At 34.2% G+C, this 23,294-nt stretch overlaps 2 protein-coding genes across 2 annotated transcripts; both read left to right on the top strand.

Moving 5' to 3' along the window:
- The first annotated feature begins 14,770 nt into the window (after positions 1-14,770).
- Positions 14,771-17,683, top strand: LOC110665837 (vacuolar protein sorting-associated protein 2 homolog 1). The gene is made up of 5 exons (XM_021826111.2): positions 14,771-15,056; positions 15,381-15,511; positions 16,194-16,298; positions 16,966-17,226; positions 17,355-17,683. The coding sequence occupies exons 1-5, from the start codon at positions 15,020-15,022 to the stop codon at positions 17,490-17,492; spliced, it is 672 nt and encodes a 223-aa protein (XP_021681803.1). The 5' UTR covers positions 14,771-15,019; the 3' UTR covers positions 17,493-17,683.
- A 1,651-nt stretch (positions 17,684-19,334) lies between these two features.
- Positions 19,335-20,438, top strand: LOC131179498 (putative F-box protein At5g52610). The gene is made up of 2 exons (XM_058146360.1): positions 19,335-19,787; positions 19,875-20,438. Exons 1-2 carry the CDS (start codon positions 19,335-19,337, stop codon positions 20,436-20,438), a joined length of 1,017 nt encoding a protein of 338 aa, XP_058002343.1.
- Positions 20,439-23,294: the final 2,856 nt, after the last annotated feature.

Genomic DNA, 23,294 nt, shown 5'->3' with positions numbered 1-23,294 from the left:
GTTAAACCTCTTTAACACCTTTTCCAAGTATAGACTCTGAGATAAACTATTTATTCTTTTCGCTCTATCTCTATAGATGCGAATCCCAAGAATATAGGTTGCCTCCCCTAAGTCTTTCATGGAGAATGTATTTGACAACCATACCTTTATAGTTGTCAAAATACACGCGTCATTACCCATTAACAGAATATCATCCACATATAAGACAAGGAAAGTGATAGCACTGTCACTAACCTTCTTCTATGCACATGGCTCATCCTCATTTTTGATAAAACTAAATGATTTAATGGCTTCATCAAAACGGATGTTCCAACTCCTCGAAGATTGTTTTAACCCATAAATAGATCGCTTTAGCTTGTGCACTTTGGAACCATCTTGGGATTCATAGTATGCAGCTATTGCTAATGGAATCGTAATTGATTTAAGCATGGCAACAGGTGAGAAAGTCTCCTCATAGTCGATTCCTTGCCTTTGGAGAAACCCTTTCGCTAGTAGCTTTGCCTTATAGGTCTCTACCTTTCCATCAGAACCAATTTTCTTCTTGAAAAATCCTTTTGTTCCCTATAAGTATAATACCTTCAAGTGGGTCAACAAGATCCCAAACTTGATTCTTATACATGGAATCAATTTCATATTTCATAGCATCAATCCATTTTGAAAAATGTATATCTGATATAGCTTCTTCATAGGTAAGTGGATCATCTCCATGATCTACTTCTTCATGAGTAGATAACTCTTGTTCTTCTTCATGAAGGAAACCATATCTCACTGGTGGGTGAGATACCCTGGTTGTTCTACGAGGAACAACTGTAGATATTTTATCAATAGGTGTAGGTTGACTAGATGGATCTATATCCATCTGATCTGTTGGTTAGTCAGAATTCTCCAATTCTAACTCTATTTGCCTTCCTTTGCCTCCTTCTTGAACAAACTGTTGTTCAAGAAATGTGGCATCTCTACTTACCATAACCTTTTGTGATGTAGGCAAATAAAAATAATATCCAAAACTATCTTTTGGATATCCAACAAATCGATCCTTTTTTGATCTGGTTTCTAATTTATCATTGTTTAGCTTTTTGATATAAGCTGGATAACTCCAAATCTTAACATGCTTAAGACTTGGTTTTCTTTCATGTCATATCTCATAAGGTTTGGAAGATATTGATTTTGATGGAATCCTATTCAGAATATGCAAAGCTGATTCTAATGCAAATCCCGAAAAAGATATTGGCATATCAGTATAGCTCATCATACTACGTACCATATCCAATAGGGTACGATTTTTCCTTTCAGATACACTATTCAGCTGTGGTGTTCCTGGAGGAGTCAGCTGGGAAACAATGCCATGCTTTCTTAAGTATTCATCAAATTCAGTACTCAAGTATTCACCTCAACGATCTGATCGAAGAGTTTTAATACTCTTTCCTGTTTGATTTTCCACTTCAGATTTAAATTCTTTGAACTTTTCAAAGGATTCATGTTTGTATTTCATTAAATACAAATACCCAAACCTTGATTTATCATCAGTAAAGGTAATAAAGTAGTGAAAACTGCCTCTAGCCATTTCTCTAAATGGGCCACATACATCACTATATATTAGTTCCTAAATATTTTCAACTCTTAGTCCTTGTCTAATAAAGGGTGATCTAGTCATTTTGCCCTGAAGGAAGGATTCACAAGTTGGAGTAGGCTCAGAGCCCAATGAGGATAAAATCCCCATTTTCTCCAATTTTGCAATCCTATTTTCCGCAACATTACCTAATCTTAAGTGCCAAATATATTTTGAACTTGAGTTGATTTTTATCATGGCATTGCATTCTTTTAGATTGCTATACTCTGGGCAGTTCCCTTTCCTGTGCCCACCCTGCTGGCAGTGGAAACACTTTCCTTTGCCTCTATCAGCTTTAGTCTTCCCTTTCTGTTTAGCTATTTTTCTTGGAAGGACCAGGAATCTGAGGTTTTTTTTTCTTATTGCCCTTTTTCTTATTGGACTTTCCAGCAGAAGAAGATGCAATCAAAGCTACCTCTTTTCTTTTATTGCCCGACATATTCTTTTGGGCAATAACCAACATGTTGAGTTAACCAGCCAAGGTGCATTCCTGCTTAGTCATATGGAAATTTGTCACAAAATTCCCAAATGACTCAGGTAAGGACTGAAGGATCAAATCCGTCTGCAGTTGGAAATTCATGTTAAAGTCAAGGTGTTCCAGCTGCTCAATCAGTCGAATCATCTTGTGGATATGATCCCCAACATTCTGTCCCTCAGACATCCTCATGCGGAATAGCTATCTAAATATCTCATACCTAGCATTCATGCTGTGCTCACCATACAACTCTTGTAGGTGAAGGAGGATTTCACTTGCACTCTGCATGTTTTCATGCTGCTTCTGTAACTCATTACTCATAGAAGCAAGCATGTAACACTTAGCTCTCATATCATGCTCCTTCCACTTGTCCAAAATTTCATGTTCCTCTGGAGTGGCCTCTGGAGGTAAGGGACCAGGAACATTTGAATCTAGAACATATCCTATATGTTCAAGGTTCAGGAAAAGTTTCAAATTTCTTAGCCAATCAGATAGATTAGGCCCTGTCAACCTATTTTGATCAAGTATGCTTATAAGGATATTGGATGGTGGTGGTTTTTCTGTGCTCATTGTTATTAGAAAATTAACTGTAGAAAATAATCAGATTAATTAGTAAATGTATCATGTAATTAACCAAAATGATTATGGTCTTTTAATCAAATTGGTCCTCCCACAAACTTAGCGAATCCTACACTTCCAAAGTAGAAAACGGAAATCCTAGTTGGATGGATTTCTAGTGGGTGATTGAATTCTTATAATTCTATTGATCATCCTCAGGTACATCCATTATTGGAATTACAATAAACTATAAGTGAGAAACTCTTTGCCCATCACATCTCATGTGAGGTTCAATCCTTTACCTAACCCTTAATGCTCAAAATCTCAGGTACATCAATTATTGACTTATCTTGCATTAGTTAAGTTGATCCCATTGAGCCAGTAATTATGCAAATAATTTTAATGTCCTCAGGTACATCCAATATTAGCCACCAAACCATTTACATATTTACAACATCTCATGCTTAACAATTATTCTTAAAAAAATCTCTTAAATTAATTGCATCTTATGCAAGTATTTAAAATTTCTTAAAATAATGGGCTCATGTTATAATTACTTTAATTATACCATTTCTAACTTAATCATTTGTTTGGAAGATTTTGTGGTCATCCTAATTACTATTAAGGTCTCACTTTGCACATTATCCATTTAGTATGCATATATCATATACTTGCATACATTCCCATATATTTCATGCATTCATAGATAAACAGTAAATATGGTATAATCATGGACTTTCTAAGGGATTCAATTTTGAGCCACCAAAAATTGAATCAGGGCATTCGTAGGTGCATTTCATTCATTCATTTTACAAGAGTTGCTGAAGGAGTACATAATCAACACTTGATCTTGAATTCCTCCCACTGGTCCTACCAATACTCTTGACCTCCTTGATCTTCTTGCAATCCAATTACATAGTAATCCTTGGCATACCAATGTGAATTTACAAGAACTAAATGAATAAAATTACAACAAAAAAATTATTACAACCTTAATAATACATACCCAAAATAAATTAAAATAAATTAATTAATTTACAGCCCAAAGAAACATAAAAGAAATAAATCCAATCACATTGGTCTTTTATAGTCCATGATCATCCATCATGCATATCACTATTTAACAATTAAATAAAACATACATACTTAAATTAAATTGAATATCTCATATTCAACTTAAAATCCAGATTTGAATATGATTCAAACAAATTTAAAAATTTAGATTTGAATCACATTCAAACAAATTTAAAAATTCAGATTTGAATCACATTCAAACAAATTTAAAAAATCAGATTTGAATCACATTCAAACAAATTCAAAAATTCAGATTTGAATCACATTCAAACAACTTTAAAAATTCAGATTTAAATCACATTCAAACAACTTTTAAAATTCAGATTTGAATCACATTCAAACAACTTTAAAAATTTAGATTTGAATCACATTCAAACAATTTTTAAAATTCAGATTTGAATCAAAATTTAATTGTGTGAATAAAACTCTAATTAAACAATTTAATTAGACATAAAATGGACATAATTATGAGCATTAGATCATACAACAATTGCATAAATATTGTCCAAAACCATGCGCACCATAAGGGATGAACAAACCTTGCGCACACATGGTGTCCCATCTGAGCCGCCACCTTTTCATTGCAACCAGTAATGGATCTTTCATCTCATGATCATACCAAACAATTAAATCATATAATAAATAATCTAAATGGCAAATATAGTGGCTCTGATACCAATTTAAGGAGCGGAAGCATGAAAACTATAAGTTTAGATCATTGAAATTCAAAATTTTTCTTCTAAGGTCACATGCATCATGCAAGATTTATTTTTATTTATTTGATTTCAATGATAAACAACATATTAAAACTCTTTTAATATATTTTTTGATCTACATTTATCATTTAAGATTTTAGAATTAACAGATTAATCCATTAGAACCCTAGATTAGATCAAGAACAAGTGCACTAACCTTTTGATGCACTGCAGTGTGTTTGGCACCTTTGAGATACGTCTTTAGTACACCAGATGTTGTCCCTCTAGCTTGTCCACACCAAGATCACCTATGGCAGCCCTTGAACAGCTTCTAAAGCTTTTTCTATGAATTAGAAAATCAAGTTTTGCCTTTTGAGAGATTACAGATATAAACAGGACACTAGAAATAATTTCTAGTATTTTTAATTCAAGAGATTGTTTGCTAATCTCTTTTAAATGATGAGAGATGAAGAAGAAGAGAAGGGAGATGTTCTTTGGGTGGCGGCACCAAAGAAGGACAGCAGCCCACACTTTTTATTCTTTCATAACAACACTTATATAGCTAGGTCATCATTTAAAACCCTTGCCACATGTCACTTTCTGATTGGCTCTAGGTTTAATTGACTCAATCACATTGTGCCAAGTGTCAAACCTATATTTAATGTTGACTTTAATTATCTTACATGATTAAAAGACATATGGCAAGCTTATGTGTAGTGTCATGTGTCACCATCTCATGGTGCCACATGTCACCCTGTGAAATGACTAAAATACCCCTGTGTCTTAATTTTTAGTTCTTAACCCAAAATAATTATTTCTCTTCTTATAATCAATTTATATCAAATATAAATTAATTAATTAATCTCTATTAATCAATTTCTCATTAATTAAATTCATATTTAAACACTTTAAATATAATTTTAACTTATACTATACATCCAATAACTTATATTTGGTTTCAAGCCATGCTAGGGACTTTGCATTCTAATTGCAAACCAAACCTATTTAATTAATCAATTAAACTCTTTAATTAATTAATTAAATCATATTTAATTTGGTAATTACTTGTGTATGTGTGTAACTTACTCGGCTCATCACTAATTGGCAATGAGACATAATATTAACTCTTGATATCATCAGAACTCTTTCTTACCATAAATGATTTCTCTAAATCATTTTATGCACCTCATAGACCATAGTTAACACCTAGCATAGATTGCCATGGCCACCCAATTAGTAATAAGGTTTACCTTAAATGAACTTATAATCATATGTTACCATGCACTAGAATCTCTCTGTTATAAAATCTCAGTTCGAGCTGGAGTCATGGTTTATGTCAAACCCCATTTGCTATGAATATTATGTTCTTTTTTAATTTCAGTTCTTGATTAAAAGGATTTTCTCATCAGAAACTCTTTTCTGATTAAATCTATCTGTCCTGGTCAGGAACTTAAAACATCAAGAACAATTAAATGAACATAGGATTTTATCCCTATTTACTTAGAGGAATAGATTCTATCTTGATCAACACCTACCTCCATATATAACTAGTAGGAGCCAACACATGCCCATATACCCATACACAGTACAAGTATGAAAGTAGTATCAAACTCAAACCACCTATATACAAGATAACTGTGCTATCTCAGGTCTAAAGATTATATGCACTGATATAATTTATGACAATACATTGACAAGAGTAAACTCCATGTGCTTATTATAAATGTCACTGGTTCGACCTACTTATCATATATAAGTGCCTATCATGTTTGTTATATGGCATGAGACTCACCATTCCATCTTATTTACATCTCATATAAATAACTTGGGAACAAACATGATTACAATCTTTATGGATAAGTCATGTCCTTATTGTGAAGTATCCTCGATTGTGAACCTATTTATGCTAGAAATACTGTCAGTCATATTCTTAACAGCTTAAGAATAGAATTTCTAACAAAATATTAATGGACCTTTTCTATTACACATAAATATATTATGTAAACGGAAAAGTAAAAATGCCTTTTATTAATAAAACATGTACAAGATACATACTAAATGATATGCTCTAGGGCATACTACTAACACTATGTATAGTTTTTTATAAGATCATTTTCAAGATTTTGGTTCACAGACTTCAGACTCTTATGGATAATATAATTGGGGAAGAGCAAAGTGCATTCACTCGGGGTTGACACATCTCAGACAATATCATTATATGTCATGAACTCGTGCATTCTTTTTCTAAGTGACAAGGTAAGGTGATGGTGGAATGGCAGTCAAATTGGACATTAGTAAGGCCTATGAATGTGTGGAATGGCCCTTTCTTCAGCATATGCTTACTATATTTGGTTTTCATCCTACATGGATCTCTTGGATAATAGAATATGTGACTATGGTTTCCTTCACTCTTCAAGTGAATGGTTTTCATACCGAGTTTATTCATGCTCTTGAGGTATTAGACATGGAGAACCTCTCTCTCCTTATCTTTTGCTGAAGGATTATCTCATATGATTATAGAATCAGGTTTTTATGGTCAATCCACTTCTCCATGAGGTCCTCGTATTACTCATCTACTGTTTACTGATGACTCCATTCTTTTTTCCAAAGCAACTACTCATGAAGCTAACTTGATTGATACTATTTTGAAGAATTATGCTAAACTTAGTGGCCAACTCATTAATTTTGTCCAGTCTACCCTAGTTTTTAACAGAAATACTCGTGGTGTTGTTAAATCTAATATAGCTGCCATCCTAAATCTCAAAAATATTTCTTGTCATGATTGCTTTTTAGGCTTGCTTTCCACTTTTCCTCAATCTAAAAAGGATGATTTTACTTTAATTAAAGAAAGAATTCAATGAAAAACAGCTGGATGAAAAAAAAAAAATTATCACAAGGAGGAAAAGAAGTTCTTATCTAAGCAGTGACCCAAGCAATCCTAGTGTATGTAATAAGTTGTTTTAAACTTCCTGTGACTCTTTGCCAAGATATTAATCGTTTGGTAGCTAATTTCTGGTGGGGCCAACAAGCTGAGGAACGAAAAATGCATTGGATTTCTTAGCATTTGATGTGTACTCCTAAGCGTAAGGGTGGTCTTAGTTTCAAAGATTTGCAAGACTTTAACCAAACAGTATCAACTAAATAGGGTTAGCGTCTCATTTCTCAACCCAACTTTTTGTTTGCTAGAGTAATTAAAGGTAAATACTACCCTTACACTTCCTTTTTGAATGCGAATGTGAATACAGATGCATCTTTTGGTTGGAGAAGCATATTATGGGGTAGGCAAGTGTTATAAAAGGGCATCAGATGGTGCATTAGTGATGGAAAATCTGTTCTTTGTAAGCAAGATACTTAGATTCCTAAATCCTTTCCCTCGTTCACCCCAAATCACATCTTCCACCAATCCATCCATCCATCAATTGGGTTGTTGATTTAATGAATCCCACTCAATGTTCTTAGAATATTCAAGCCTTGAAGGAAAATTTCCAACCATAGGAAGTTGCCAATATTCTGTTTATACCAATTTCTCTATTCAGAGACGAAGACAAGCTAATTTGGCATTACAACAAGGGTGGAAATTATAATGTCAAGTCCGGGTATTATGTTGCTCGATATCTTCATAATGATTCATCTAGACATTCGAGAGCGGGTCCAAGTCCAACCTCTGTTGCTATAACTGACAACTTTTAGAAAGATTTATGGAATATTCAATTGCCTACCAAAGTTTCTATTTTCTTATGGAAGCTTTTTCATGAAAGACTCCCTTGTGGGGAATTATTACATCACAGAATTTCGAATATTCTAGTAAAATGTAAAACTTGTAGAACTGTGGAATCTTTGCAACATATCTTTTTCCAGTGTCGTAAAGCTATGGAAGTATGGATTCATTCACCTTTTCGAGTATGATCTCTTTTGCTCTTTAGTAATCATTTAGTTGATTATTGGATTGAACTTTCTAATGTTATTCGACAACATGCTAATGCTAAAGCTTTATTACAACTTCTTATTCACATTTTATGGTACATTTGGAAATGTCGTAATGCCTTGGTATTTGAAAATGTGGTTTGGCCTTTCCAAGATGTTCTTATGAAAGCTTCCACCTCTTTGGAAGAATTTCAAATGTCTATACAGTCATCATCTCTGCCATAGCATCCTCCAGTCCATTGTCCATTGTAACACCCTCACTGTAGCAATTTCGTACATTCTACTGTTCCTGTGACCGATGTCGGTCCGGACAGCTAGAACGTCTGAAAAAATATCTAGACTAAAGTGAAGAGTCATAAATAACTCAAATAATAGTAAGAAAAATTTAGAAAAAATTTTAGAAATAAAATACAACCAAGTTAAATGAGCCGGTGCCCTAGCAATGGGTAACCAGTGGGAAGTTGCGGTCCTTGCAGCTAGGAGCCCTAAACCAGGGAGAAAATATATGAAATAATTTTTGGGACTCTTGAGAAGAGTTATTGAGGTTTCTATGACATTAGAATGCCAAGAAAAGGCTTAAAAATTTTTTTCGATCGGTATAGACGATTTTGGCTTAATAAGCCAAACGGAGGATATTTTGGTCATTTTGTCTTCGGAGATGATTTTTGGCCGACTTGTCCAGTTAATTAAATAATTATTATGATATAAAATATGAATAAATATTGTTAAAAATTGAATTGAAAATGAGTAGAAAAGAAAAAGGAAAGAAAAAGGATTAAATAAGAATTTTGACATCATTATGATGTCATTAAAACATTTTTATCCAATCACATTGTGACACATGGCTATAACTCACTTAAAATGAGTTAAATGGACAGAAATGAAAGAAAGAAAATCAGTTTTCTTCTTCCTCCTTGAAACCAGCCGAAGCTCCCTCTCTCCCATCCACCATTTTTCTTTTCTTTAGCTCAATTTCCCTTAGGTTTTCACCATAAAAACCCTAAGTCCCAACACTAAAAGTTATCCTAGAGTCTTGCTAAGGTGATTGGTTGCCAAGAAAGTGAAGGAAAGATTGAAGTTAGCTAAGGAAAAATTCTGCTCACAAGGTTAGTGCCATATCTCTTCCTTTTCTCTTTAAAATTGATGTTAGGAGTATGAAATGAGTTAGAAATTTAAAGAATTGAAAGAATATGTTGAGGAATTGAAAGCTATAAATTTCGGTAGCCATGAGGAACCTTGAGGATATTATGATTTTGATGGAATTTAATTTGATTAATAATGTTCTTGATGAGTTGTATATGGTAGAAGTTGAATTATAAGGTCTTATGCATGAATTGAGGTATTGGAAATTAGGGTTTTGAGCTATATTAGGGTTTGGCCATATTGATGGTAAATTGAAGTTTTAATGGTCAATTAGTGATCATTTGGCTATGTTTGATTAGGAAATGAAGTGATTTGTGCCATGGGAATTGAGGTTAGGTATGCTGTCCAGTGTGCACTGCAGGTCTGGATGTGAGTCCAGCATGTTTGAGCAGCTATAACTTGAGTTGTGTAGGTTCAATTGGTGCAAGGTTAATTGGATATGAAATTAGGCACATAATGGCATAACTTTGATGAAGTAACTCTGTCCAAAAAATAAACTTAGGATGCTCTAAAAATTGACCAAATCCGGGTAACACACATTCTGCGTGGGCAAAATGACCAAATGAACAGTGTTCATTCATTTGGTCATAACTCACTGTAGAAATGTCCAATTGACCTGAAATATATCAATGGAAAGCTTAGATAATTTAGGACAACTTTCATGAAGGATACAACTCCAAAGTTTGACCAGAATTTAATGAAATTGCCCACCAAACTCAGGACACCAAAACTGCCAAAATGGATTTTGTCCAGAAATTTTGGGTACTACCCTATCCAGCCAGTTATGGTATTTAGGCCATAAATTGAGCTACAAAACTCCAATTGGAGTGATTCAAAAATTGAATTAAAGAAGACACAATAAGGAACAACTTTGATGAAGAAAAGTTAGCCTAGTTTCCACTGTAGAATTGTCCAATGGAATAGTAAACTTAGGTAATCAAAACTGAAAATTTAGAAATGCAATTAGGGGACTTTAAATTGCAATTGGCAATTAATACTAACAAATGTAAAACTCAAAATGTGGGATCTTGGTGCAATTAGAATTAACATATCCATTAAGTATGAAAAAGTTAATATTTTGGTTGACTAGTAAGGTGAATAGTAATCAAAATCATTAGCAAATTAAGATGAAGACCTAGAACCAATTCTAAGCTTAAATACTTAGAATTGTATGACAAATGTGGACTATGCATCTTAGTCAAAATTGTTAGAGGGAAATTAAGGCCATAAATTTGAAATCCATGAAATGTTCATGGATTGTTTGAAACATGAAAAGTAAGTCACCTAATTGATGTGAATAGGTAGTTAGGGCTTATATGCCCATCACAAATAGAATTCATAAAATATTAGTAATTCAACTTGAAATATAAAATTTGTAATTACATAAGTAGATTTTCGAATGTATAAATGAGAAAGGAAAAAATGTTTTGAATACAATGGTACATGTGAACCATTTTTTTGAATTGTGATCATTATGGAAAACACAATGAATATATAAATTACGATGAATGCATAAATTATGTAAATATTAGACTTAGAGATTTATGTTTCTCTTATGAAAAAGATTAAAATGCTAGAAATTATAATTAGAACCTATAATGAAATAATGAAACTTATGAATACTTAATGGTACTATATGCCCATGTATTGCCTAGACACGTGTGTCAGATTGGATAGATTGGCATGCCAATATGGTATTGTTTTAGCAGTACTGCGAAATGCTTTTATGCCTGTATTCATGGCTTTATGCCTGCACTCATGACTTTATGCCCGTACTCATGGCTTTTATGCCCGATTATGCGTTATCATTGCTTTTTAGCCATACTGATTGCATATGTGGTTGACGTTCTGCGTTCCATGGTATGACGGCCTGAGGCACCGCTGTGTCCAGTGCCAATGACCCATTATCCAGTTTAATCAGCCTGTCATAGGTTACTTGGGCAGTGAAATTTATTGTAACAAGTTAAGAATATTAGTAACTGAAAATATTAGCAATTAAATAAATGAGTAAGAATATCTAAAATAAATTAGATTAGTTATTTAGCAAAAATAATTGGAATGAATTGGAACGATATTAAAATTTAATTATTATGAAAGAATTGAGTGCTTCTGAAGAGGAATAAATTAGAACAAATGGTAGTTAATACTAGAAGTATTATAAAATTAGATTAAATTTCAGAGTATCCAAATTTTGATTCATTTCTTCTTTTTATTGTATATTATTTTCTTATTATATTATTGCATCACTAAGCAGCAATGCTTAGTACGATGTATTTGTTTCCTCGCGCAGGTACTAAAGGTAAAGCCCAACGAATATTAAACAGAGATTTTGAAGTTCTGATCTGCAGAAGTGTCTGCAGTATTCAAGGTTGTCACCTCCTCAGCAATGCATATAGATAGGGCCCATATAGGTCATAATTTGTATGTTGTATAAAATGCTTAGTTATAGTATTGTAATGTAGATTATGAAAATATAATTAATAGGTATGTGATATAAATTAATAAATCGGTTGGTTCATATGTGATTAAATTGTATATCATGTAAATTAATGAAGATTGAAAATTTTCATATATGAGTTGAGCATAAATGTGAATGTATGGAAATGGATATGAATGAAATTGTATAGATTTGAATACAGAATTGAAATATATAGATGATGCATGAAATGATGAGATTTTTACTTTATAATATTATTGAAATTTTCAAATAGGTGAATAGTGAAACACGTCAAACGTTAATAAAATAGGGAAAACTCCGTTAGTTTTTCCATCGAAAAATAATTGATATTAAAAGATAATAACTTGAAAATGATTAAAGGAATAAAGTAAGATAAGATAGGGTGCTCCGGTACCGAATGTAGCACGCCTTACTCAACTACACTGTAGTCGGGTGAGGGGTGTTACATCCATCCACTTGGACTCCACCTTGATTTCCTCAAATCAAAATCAACTTTGATACTGCAGTCAATAAGTATTATGGATTTGGAGCTATTGCAGGTATTGCTCGCAACAATTTGGGTCACCCTATTACTTGATTTTGCAAAAGGATAATCAACATTATTAACCCTATATTTTTAGAGTCACTTGCTTGTCGTGAAGCTACTCTCTTGGCTAAAAACAAATCCTTTCATCTTGTTTGCTTGGAAGGTGATGCTCAATCAGTTATCCAAGCTACTGAGGGTGGTATTTTTCAAGGTGATCTTCATGCTATTTTTAATGATATTGCTCATTTATCTTTTGAACTCTCTGATATTACTTTTAATTGTGTTCTTAGAGTTTGTAACAGTGCTGCTCATAATCTTACTAAGAAGATGCTTCAGAATAATTTTTTTACCTATAATCTTTTGAAGTAGGCTAATTTTATACTTTTCTCTTTAAATCAATAGATATTTCATTTCTCATTGGAAAAAAAAAAATCTATGAATGATCTCAATGTCGCACACTAAATAATAAAGGTGAATAATTATATATGAATTGCAGACAAGTAGGGTCACACATAGAATCTCACAAGTCAAAATACAACAGGATCAGACATGATAGCTAGCAAAAATCCAAACTAGCTTTTCATCAATGGAGTAAATTTAAAGCATTCCTTGACAATCCGCCAATGTCTCAGCGTCTCTCTCACTCTCTCTCTCTCTCTCTCTCTCTCTTTATATATATTCCAAGAATGGATTATATGGGACACCAGTGACTCTCCAGTGGCCACCATTGTTGGCTTACAGACCATCTCTCTCCATTACTCCAACACCCACAAAGAAGAGTAGCCAAGAAAACACGCAACCAAAAGAAAGAGAAATGTTAAAGCCAAGATCTCTCTTTTTCTTAGAGGGAGAAAAGCTTTGGACTATCACTGTGATGCCTTCAATTCTCATGATAGTAATATACGGCTAAAACCATTAAAGAAGAAGCATCACATTCTTTTGAAAAATGGTGATAATAGAGAAAGAAAGAATGTTTGGATTAAGGCAGATACATAAATAACTTTGAAGACTAGCTTAGACTATAAGAGTATAACAAATTTAGAAACAAATCCCACCAATTGTAATTGGCTAGAAAGCAATAGTGGGTGTGTTTCTCACCAACCAAACAACATACCTTTGGCATACCAACAGTACTGTTTGCATTATAATTTCTAACAAGCCCATGTGGTGTGCAGTATTATTCCCACGAAGTAGTCATCATCCCCTTGAGTACCAGCCACTAGCTCTCTAGTGATCTCTCTGTTACTTCTCTTTCGCCATGATTGCAATATTAGGTCACATACGTTGCCAACCACTGCTTACAGAATAGTTCCAATTAACTAGCATCAAAGGGAAGTATTGTTTGGTTGCTTATCCCATGTTGTTACGATAGGCCTAGGCCATAATAAGTTGTTGAGGGCTGGATGGATTGGGTTAGAAGAATGATGATATAATAATTAATCATTTGATTACTTGATGATATGGCTTCTATATGATTTCAATTCCTTAGTATGCCAATATTTGTAAACCAAAATTCTTAAAATTCCTTTTATTAAAAATTAATTTAGAAAATAAAACCACCCAATAAATAAAAAATTAAATACAAAAGAAAGAAGTGGGTCCGGCACGTGGAATGGCCCCACCGTTCCAGATGGCAAGCAAGGATAGGAGACTAATGAAAGCAAAAAACGTGGAATAGAGGGACAGAAGCGCACGTGACGAGCTGGCCCGCTGGTGCAAGAGTGGCGAGTGTAGTTTAAAAGCCAAATCACCTCCCACCCCACATGCACTCGTGTGCACTGCAATTCATCTTTTGATTGTGTCAGCTTCGAATTCAAAAAATAAAAATCCACTGCGAATTCCAGCTTTTCTTCAGTCTAAATGGGGAGGAAAAGGGTGACTTTCAGATATCGATTTGTCGCGTGGGGTATTTATCTATTTAACCTTTAAGCCAACTCAATCGCCTTTGTCAGATGAAAAAGACACCTGCTTTTTTCCCTCGGTGTTTTTCATGGCATCTGAAGTTATTATTATGTTTGCTTACGCGTTGCCTTTGTGATCTTGAATACGCGCTTTGACGGGGAAAAAAAAAAAGGACGGACCTTGTCCTTGTTTGTTCCAATAGCCAGGATGTGATTGGTAATCATCAATCCAAATTCTTAATCTCAAAGGCAAGTTATGGAATGATAGGAACATGGACAGGCCCATTGACAGGCCTCACACTCTTCAGAAATTGCATGGCAGGAAACCTGCAATGGGCTGAAGCCCGAAGGCATCAGTGAACCAACTTGTTCTATTGACCTAAAAGAATCAGAGATAAGGCAATGGGGCGCACCATTGTAGTGGGCCACGTGTGATATGCGATGGTTCTCTGACTATTCCTTTCCTTGGGCGGTATCAATATACCGCGTAAACTAGATGACAGAGGAACGAAACAACGCTGGACTATCATTTCTATATTTGGACGATCAGCACCTCTTTGAAGCAATCTCTCAATATCTGTGTGTCCTCATAAGATCCGATCGATTTAGTCCTTGTTAGTGCTCTTAGATTCTGAATTCTTCATCTGCACTGAGACATGAGTTTCCTCTTCGGCAAGAGAAAAACCCCCGCAGGTTGTTATTTGGTCGATCTGTTTTTGATTTTATTCGTCTTTATCTGTTTTGTGTTTGTTTGCGCCTTTGATTAAGTTAGGATTCTATGATTGAAGAGGTTTGATTATGATTATGATTATGTATGACACAAATTGGAATATGATCGAGACGTTTAATTTGTGATGATTCTGTTTTCTCACTGAGTTTGATCAAGAACATGCGTAATTGATCGGGATTTTATTCGATATAGTTGATGCAATTATAATATTATTGTATTATAATCGGCCATTTTCAATTAAACTATTCTTTGGTATGATTTCAACTAATTTATGGTTTGGGTTTCAGAACTTCTGCGGGAAAATAAGAGGATGCTGGATAAATCTATTAGAGAGATAGAGAGGGAGAGGCAAGGTCTACAGGCTCAAGAAAAGAAACTAATTGCAGAGATAAAGAAAAGTGCTAAGCAAGGACAGATGGTGAACTACTTTTCCCTTGCTCATTAATTTCTTGTTTATTAAAGAAACCTTCTACGGTTGTTTGTCAGCTATTTATTATCCCCAGAGTTTAAGCTCATGGCGAATATTGCTTCCTTGCAATTATGTTTTTCTTAGTGCTAGCTAGCATTCAAATGTTTTCTTATACTTCCATATTAACCAACTGTACAATTTTTGAACTTCTGACTAGGTATTTCGTGCTGTTTCTTGTTTTGGTTAGTTATTATATGTGACTTTGCATTGGGTAAATGTTAATAGTTAATGATTGAGAGCTTAGCAAGAATATTGTATCAGCCAAATTGTACCTTTAAGTAAAAGTTTGTTAATATAATGTGTCACAGGTTGTAATGCTGAATCAATTGTTTAGATATTTTACTGAATCAGTCAGGATGATATTCTGATCATAATTTCACTGTAATGCAACATTATGCAATTAGTTGGTAAGTGATGCTAAAATTTGATCGTGAATGGATTTGTTGTAAATTTTTTCTTATCTGGAAGGCTTTAATTGGAGATTATTCATTTAATGTTGAAGTTCTTTCCCCTCTCACTTGCCTTACTTGATATTTTTTAGTTATCCCTTCTTTTTCATTTGTTTTTGTTAAAATTTTAAAAAAGGAGTTGATACCTAATATATATTTGATTTTCTGTGATATCTTTGCAGGGAGCTGTTAAAGTAATGGCAAAAGACCTTATTAGGACAAGACATCAGATTGAAAAGTTTTATAAGCTGAAGTCACAGCTTCAGGGTGTTTCTCTTAGAATTCAGGTATGTTTTCCTGCATACTACCTCTTTTTTATTGTTCTCTTTTCAATCCAGGGCTTAATGCCTGCCCTTCAAGATTCACATAGCTTTTAGAATTATTTTATGACTTTTGAGATCAGACCAGCTAATTATTTAGGCGGTTAATAACTTGACTTCTTCTTCTTCACCTTTTTTTGGAAGAATAATTAGTTTTTACCTTGTTTTGTGGTATAAATCTACTTAATTGCTTTATTGCTTGGATGGCTTGCATGCAATCTGTGAAGTCTTATAGGTAAGTTGCAATTTGCAAAGCTATTATTTAAAAGTGACTTATGATGAAACATCAAATAAGGTAAAGATAGATGGTTTGGATCACAAGAAAGCATCTGTTTCTTGAAGTTAATCGGTTGAGAAACAGAGTTTGGGCAGTCTAGCACTCAAATGAAGAAATCAAACCCGCCATCTGCTGGCAGGGTCTGATTGAGAATACAAACCATTTGAGTATAGATTTTGATGGGCTAATACCTTGATAGTCTATTGATAAGGAAGTGTAAAATATTGATCCTATTGAAATTTTTATTCCACCTCTTCTGTGGGTATTAACTTTGTTTCTGGAAAAAATTTAAACAAACATTCTTTTGTTTATGTTTCTTAATGATTTAGTGAATTGAATTTTTGAAATACTTTTCAGACATTGAAATCAACCCAAGCAATGGGAGAGGCTATGAAAGGTGTGACAAAGGCAATGGGCCAGATGAATAGGCAAATGAACTTGCCATCACTGCAGAAAATTATGCAAGAGTTTGAGAGGCAGAACGAGAGGATGGAAATGGTGACTGAGGTCATGGGAGATGCCATTGATGATGCTTTGGAAGGGGATGAGGAAGAGGAAGAAACAGAAGAACTAGTAAATCAGGTTCTTGATGAAATTGGAATTGACATCAATCAAGAGGTATTATTATTATATCAGCTTTTTCCTTTTCCATCAATTGGGCATTAAAGATGAATCAAACCATAATGATCATATATGTCTGTTGTTGTTGTTGGGTTTTTTTTTTTTTATTTATTTTTTTTCTGCAGCTTGTGAATGCACCATCATCTGCTGTAGCTGCACCAGCTGCGAAGGGCAAGGTCGCACAAGTGGAAACAACTGGGAATGATGACAGTGGGATAGATAGTGAATTACAGGCAAGGTTAGATAATTTAAGAAGGATGTAATTCTTATCTTGTTACACTTGTAAAATATTTATGAAAAGATAGTTACTTGTCTATGACATGTGGGTGAAAATTTTTCCAAGATTTTAACTCCTGGTTTTGGGGACAAGTTGGAAGTTCTATAAAATGTGTATTTGGATCTATTTGTACACAAATATCTGCAATGCACGAGAAAAATTAATCTTTGTTTCTCCCTTCTTTTGTCTGTGCTCATACCTGTATGCATTCCCTGTGGTTTTACCATTCCAGTGTTTGACGTTCAATACTGCTTGTCATTGTAAGTTCTTTTTATTACATCTGCTGAAAATGTAGCGGATAAAAGATTACAGCAGCCGAAAAATTAGTTAAAAATCAATGAAACCTCCTCTACTTCCATCAGTGAGTATGGAACAGAAGCCAGGGACTGATAATTTGTTGCAATGGTAGATCATAGAATGCTACAACGAGAAGATCCCTTCCTTGTTTTTTGGAGAATCACTTAGCCTAGTGTTGATCATATTGGTGTCAGTAATCAACTTTTGGCTCCAAGATGTATAGGTATGAATATGATATATCTGTTGTTCCTTAAGATCCTACATTGTGCGGCAAGAGTGTGTGTGTATATAGGTTATATAGTACTCAGTGCTCTATTAAAATTTCCATTGTTTTAACAGCGGTTTAGTCCTGTTCTTAACCCATGTGTGTGTTTTCTTATCTTTGAGAAAAAAAAAAAAAAAGAGTAACCGCTTGAGTGAAAAAAAAGAGGGAGAGGTGAGAGTCTACGATGTAGTCTTGGTTGAGATCTGCGAGTAAGCTAGGCGTGCACAGGAGTTGGTTCTTTAGGATTCTACATCGTGTGGTGAGAATGTGTGTGTATGGATTATATAGGATCAAGGATTCTGTTAAAATTGTCGTGGTTTTAATAGCGGTCCAGTCCTGCCTCTATCCTTATATGTGTGTTCTTGCCTTTGAGGGAAAAAAAAAAAAAGATGTGAAGTTTTAAAATGATTGAAATAAAATAGTGTGTGTCTCTACCATTTTCAATTGTTTTAGGAATAGATGGCGCATGAGTTGAAACAATGCAAGGATGAGTGATCTATTGAAAGCTATCAACACCTAGGTGTAATGGAAAGCCAATATAGATTTTATTTATTTTTAATTAGTAGATTTATGTATTCTTAATTAGTGTGAGATTTATATTCCTATTTAATGTAGGATTTAGAATTTTAAATAGGCAGAGTAATTACAGGATATTTATATTTATTTATATTTATAAATATGTAATCCTTTATTTTAGAGAATAAAGGAGAATTAAAAATACACTCCCCTAGGCTCAGTGGAAGACTATCTTTTATAAGAATTATACTTCATCATTGAGTTTGAATAAATAATTTTATTTATAATTCTGTATATATTTTTTTTGAGAATATTTATTTATTTATTTTTGAATTACAAAACATTTTATTATAAGGGCCAAGGGGCATAATTCTATATTTAAATGTATTTTCAATTATATTTGTTTATCAAATAAACAAATGTAATTAATGCTCTTTCTTTTACCCCACATGAAATTAGTAAGGCATTAAATTCAATTGAATCATTAGTATCTTATTAAGTAGACAATGACTTGGCCGGAAAGGAAAAAAAAAAAATACGGTATTCAAGAGAGAGGTGGACAACTATTAGAATACTACTAATCCTATTGAGACACAACCACCCAAGCTTCCTTTCTTCCCAAGGTAGTCCGAATACGTATAAACTCGGCTTTCTTTCCTCTATATATGGTCTCCTAACTTTCTCCAGCTACGCACATCATCATCGTTTGTTTTGTTGAATCAATTATTCTTTTCTTTCAAAATCATATCAATGGAGTCTCGTGATTTTAACTTAGATATCATCTTCGAGATTTTATCACGTTCATCCTTGAAAACTCTAGCTAAATGCGGGCTTCTTTCCAAGGAAGTTAATAGTCTCACTTATCAGTCAGCTTTCATGAATCTCCATTGCCAGAGAACCAAAACCATATCTGGGTATTTTGTGCAAAGCTTGAGCTACAACAAGTTTTCTTCTACCTTTGTTGATAATATTTGTTCAGATTATAAATTATCCCTTGATTTCTTACGTGTTCCTGTAAAGATTGAGGCATCCACAAGCCAAGGTATTTTGCTTTGTAGATGTAATAGGGGGACAATTCCTCGCTATTATGTTTGCAAGCCTAGTACTAAAGAATGGCAAATCATTCCAAATCCTAAGACTCGATATTTCAATGAACTTTTTGCCATGATTGTGTTGAAATCAAATCCTTTGCACTACAGAATAGTGAGATTCTCGAGTCCTTGGGATACCTATAAAAGGTATCACAGGAGATGCTAGCTTTTTGATTCAATGACAAGGGCATGGAAGCAGCTGCAAGAAGTAAAATTGTCGTTTGGTGAGTTCCTTCATTCAGAGCCAACAGTATCAGTTTGTGGTTCCGTTCACTGGCTTACCACTAAAGACAATATTTTAGCATTCCATGAAGACATAGAGAATTATAGCATGTTTTCACTCCCTTCTCCAATTTATGAGAGTGATTCTTACGGATACAAAAAGCTCACTGAGTATGAGGGGAAGCTTGCTCTAATCTGCAAGGGAAGAGATAATAGCTTCATGGACTTGTGGGTAATGGAAAGTTATGGAAAAAAAGAATGGAATAAGAGGCAGAGGATCAACATTGAAAGTTTAAGAGAAAAAGAGAAATTCACAAATCCTTATGACTTTTACAATGTTGATGTTGTAATGATGAGAGGATTCTACAATGTCATATTTTTCAAGTTTAAGAATGGAAACAGCGCCGATATAGTGAGACTGCATGAGAACTTTAATTTGATGGATACAGAAGTTTTTCCCTTTAAATCCGATTTTGAGCCAAGTAATTTGAAGAAAGGCAAGAAGAAGAAAATCAAAGAAAACGGCCTTGGAGTCTCTTAATGATAAGTAAATTGCTCATGTTTTGTGGAAATCTAACTGTTATAATTTTCATCCTTCTTTCTTTATTTGCCTTTATTTTTGATAATTTTAGATTTGCAGTTCTCCACTTAGTCTCCGTCTGAGTTTTATTAATTCAAGAATCATTAACAGAAGAATATATTGTGTTGCTTTTCGATGGTGTCCAGTGTTCATCAGTTCATGGTTGTTATCCCTGTGGATTTATAGATTATTAAATACATTTAAAGAAAAGTCGACTCAAATCAACTCAACTAAGTCTTTATCCCAAAAATTTGGAGTCGGCTATATGGATTCGCTTTCTCCACTCTGAACGGTTTTGGGTTAAATCCTCAGAAATGTGTAATGCTTCTAAGTTATGTTGTACTACTCTCTTCCAAGTCAATTTAGGTCTATCCCTTTTTTTTTCTTTCTGTCCTCTAACCTAATGTGCTCTACTTGTCTAACTAGAGCCTCCGTATGTCTACGCTTCACATGACCAAACCACCTCAATCTCCTTTCTCTCAACTTATCTTCAATTGGCACCACTCCTACCTTTTTTCCAATACTCTCATTACGGACTTTATCTAGTCTAGTATGGCCACTTATTCATCTTAACATTCTCATCTCTGCAACTCTTATCTTAGATGCATACAACTCTTTCAGTGCCCAACACTCACTACCATATAACATAGCCGGTTGTATGACTGTACGGTAAAATTTTCATTTCAATTTATTGGGAATCTTACGATCACATAAAACTCCCATGGCACGTCTCCACTTCAACCATCCGGCTTTAATCCTATGACTAACATCCTCCTCACATCCCCCATCTACTTGAAGGACTGAGCCTAGATATTTAAAGTGATTACTTTGGGGCAAAGATCACCCATTCAAACTAACTCAGTCCCTATCACCAGTTTGGCCTTCACTGAACTTGTAATGCATGTATTCTATCTTCGTTCTACTTAACTTAAAACCCTTTGACTCTAGAGTACTTCTCCAAAGTTCTAGCTTTTTATTGACTCCTTCTCGTGTCTCATCTATCAGAACAATATCATCCGCAAACATCATGCACCAAGGAATACTCTCTTGTATATGTTCCGTCAGTTCATCTAAAACTAATGTAAAAAGGTAAGGGCTTATGGCTGATCCTTGGTGTAATCCAATTGAGATCGGAAAATCTCTTGTGTCCCCTCCCACTGTGCGCACAATAGTAGTTGCTCCTTCATACATATCTTTCAATACTTGTATGTACCTAATAGATACCCTCTTTTATTCTAACACATTCCATAAGACCTCTCTTGGAACACTATCATAAGCCTTCTCCAAATCAATAAAAATCATGTGTAGATCTTTCTTCACATCTCTATATTTCTCCATCAAACTTCTAATGAGAAAGATCGCTTCCATAGTTGAATGACCGGGCATGAAACCAAATTGATTGAGAGAGATAGAAGTATCATGACGTACTCGATGCTCCATAACTCTCTCCCACAACTTCATAGTATGGCTCATGAGTTTAATTCTCCTATAGTTTGAGCAACTCTGTATGTCTCCCTTATTTTTAAAAATATGTACTAAAATACTCTTCCTCCATTTATCAGGCATTTTCTTTGAGTTTAGAATCTTATTAAATAATTTAGTTAACCATGCCACTCCCATATCTCCCAAATACTTCCACACTTCAATTGGTATTTCATCAGGTCCACAGGCTTTACCCACTTTCATTCTCTTAAGTGCTTCCTTTACTTCTAAAGATCTAATCCTTCTAGTATAATTCACATTCTTTTCTATTGTTCTATAATCTATATTCACGCTATTACCATTTTGACTATTATTAAAGAGATCATTAAAATAATTTCTCCATCTTTCTTTAATGTCCTCATCTTTCACCAACACTTTTCTTTCTTTATCCTTAATGCACCTAACTTGATTGAGATCTTGACATTTCCTTTCTCTCCTCCTTGCTAATCTATAAATATCTTTCTCCCCTTCTTTAGTTTCAAGTTTCTCATATAACTTTTCAAAAGCCTGTGCTCTTGCTTGACTAACTGCCTTTTTTGCCTCTTTCTTTGCTATCTTGTACTGTTCATATGCCTCATTATTATCACATTTAGGTAATTTCTTATACCATTCCCTTTTTCTCTTCACTGCCTTTTGCACTTCCTCATTCCACCACCATCTCTCTTTTGAGGGTGGTCCATATCCTTTAGACTCTCCAAGTATCTTTCTAGCTACTTCTCTAATATTTGATGCCATCTGTATCCACATATAATTGGCCTCCATATCCAGCTTCCATACTTCGGACTCGAGAAGCTCATTTTTGAACTTCACTTACTTTACTCCTTTGAACTCCCACCACTTTGTTCGAGCTACACTATTTCTTCTGACCTTACTTGAATTGTTCCTAAACTTGACATCCAAGATTATCAACCGATGTTGACTTGTTAAAGCTTCTCCTGGAATGACCTTGCAATCCTTGCATAGAGCTCTATTTGTCTTCTTAGTTAAGAGGAAGTCGATTTGGCTTCTATGTTGCCCACTTTTGAAAGTCACTAAATGTGACTCTCTTTTTATGAAGTAGGTATTTGCTAGTATTAGGTCGTATGCCATAGCAAAATCCAAGATGCTTTTTCCCTCCTCATTTCGACTGCAAAAACCAAAACCTCTATGAACATTCTCATAACCTTGTCTATCACTTCCTACATGCCCATTCAAATCTCCACCAATGAAAACATTCTCTTCATTCGGTATGCTTTGCATTAAATCATCCATATCTTCCCAAAACCTTTGTTTACTCTCACTGTCTAGTCCTATTTGTGGGGCATAAGCACTAACTATATTTATTGTTTCTCCTTC

Source organism: Hevea brasiliensis, chromosome 4, assembly GCF_030052815.1.
Source record: "Hevea brasiliensis isolate MT/VB/25A 57/8 chromosome 4, ASM3005281v1, whole genome shotgun sequence".
NCBI classification, from domain to species: Eukaryota; Viridiplantae; Streptophyta; class Magnoliopsida; order Malpighiales; family Euphorbiaceae; genus Hevea; species Hevea brasiliensis.
The sequence above is the reverse complement of the archived record's forward strand: the minus strand, read 5'-3'. Positions and strand labels throughout refer to the sequence as shown.

Excerpts from the sequence above, each read along its gene's own strand:
- LOC110665837 (XM_021826111.2), top strand. The coding sequence starts at position 15,020 with ATGAGTTTCCTCTTCGGCAAGAGAAAAACCCCCGCAG. Across the intron at positions 15,057-15,380 it reads CAAGAGAAAAACCCCCGCAG|AACTTCTGCGGGAAAATAAG; the intron begins GTTGTTATTTGG and ends TTTGGGTTTCAG. Across the intron at positions 15,512-16,193 it reads GTGCTAAGCAAGGACAGATG|GGAGCTGTTAAAGTAATGGC; the intron begins GTGAACTACTTT and ends ATATCTTTGCAG.
- LOC131179498 (XM_058146360.1), top strand. The coding sequence starts at position 19,335 with ATGGAGTCTCGTGATTTTAACTTAGATATCATCTTCGAGATTTTATCA. Across the intron at positions 19,788-19,874 it reads ATCCTTTGCACTACAGAATA|CTGCAAGAAGTAAAATTGTC; the intron begins GTGAGATTCTCG and ends GCATGGAAGCAG.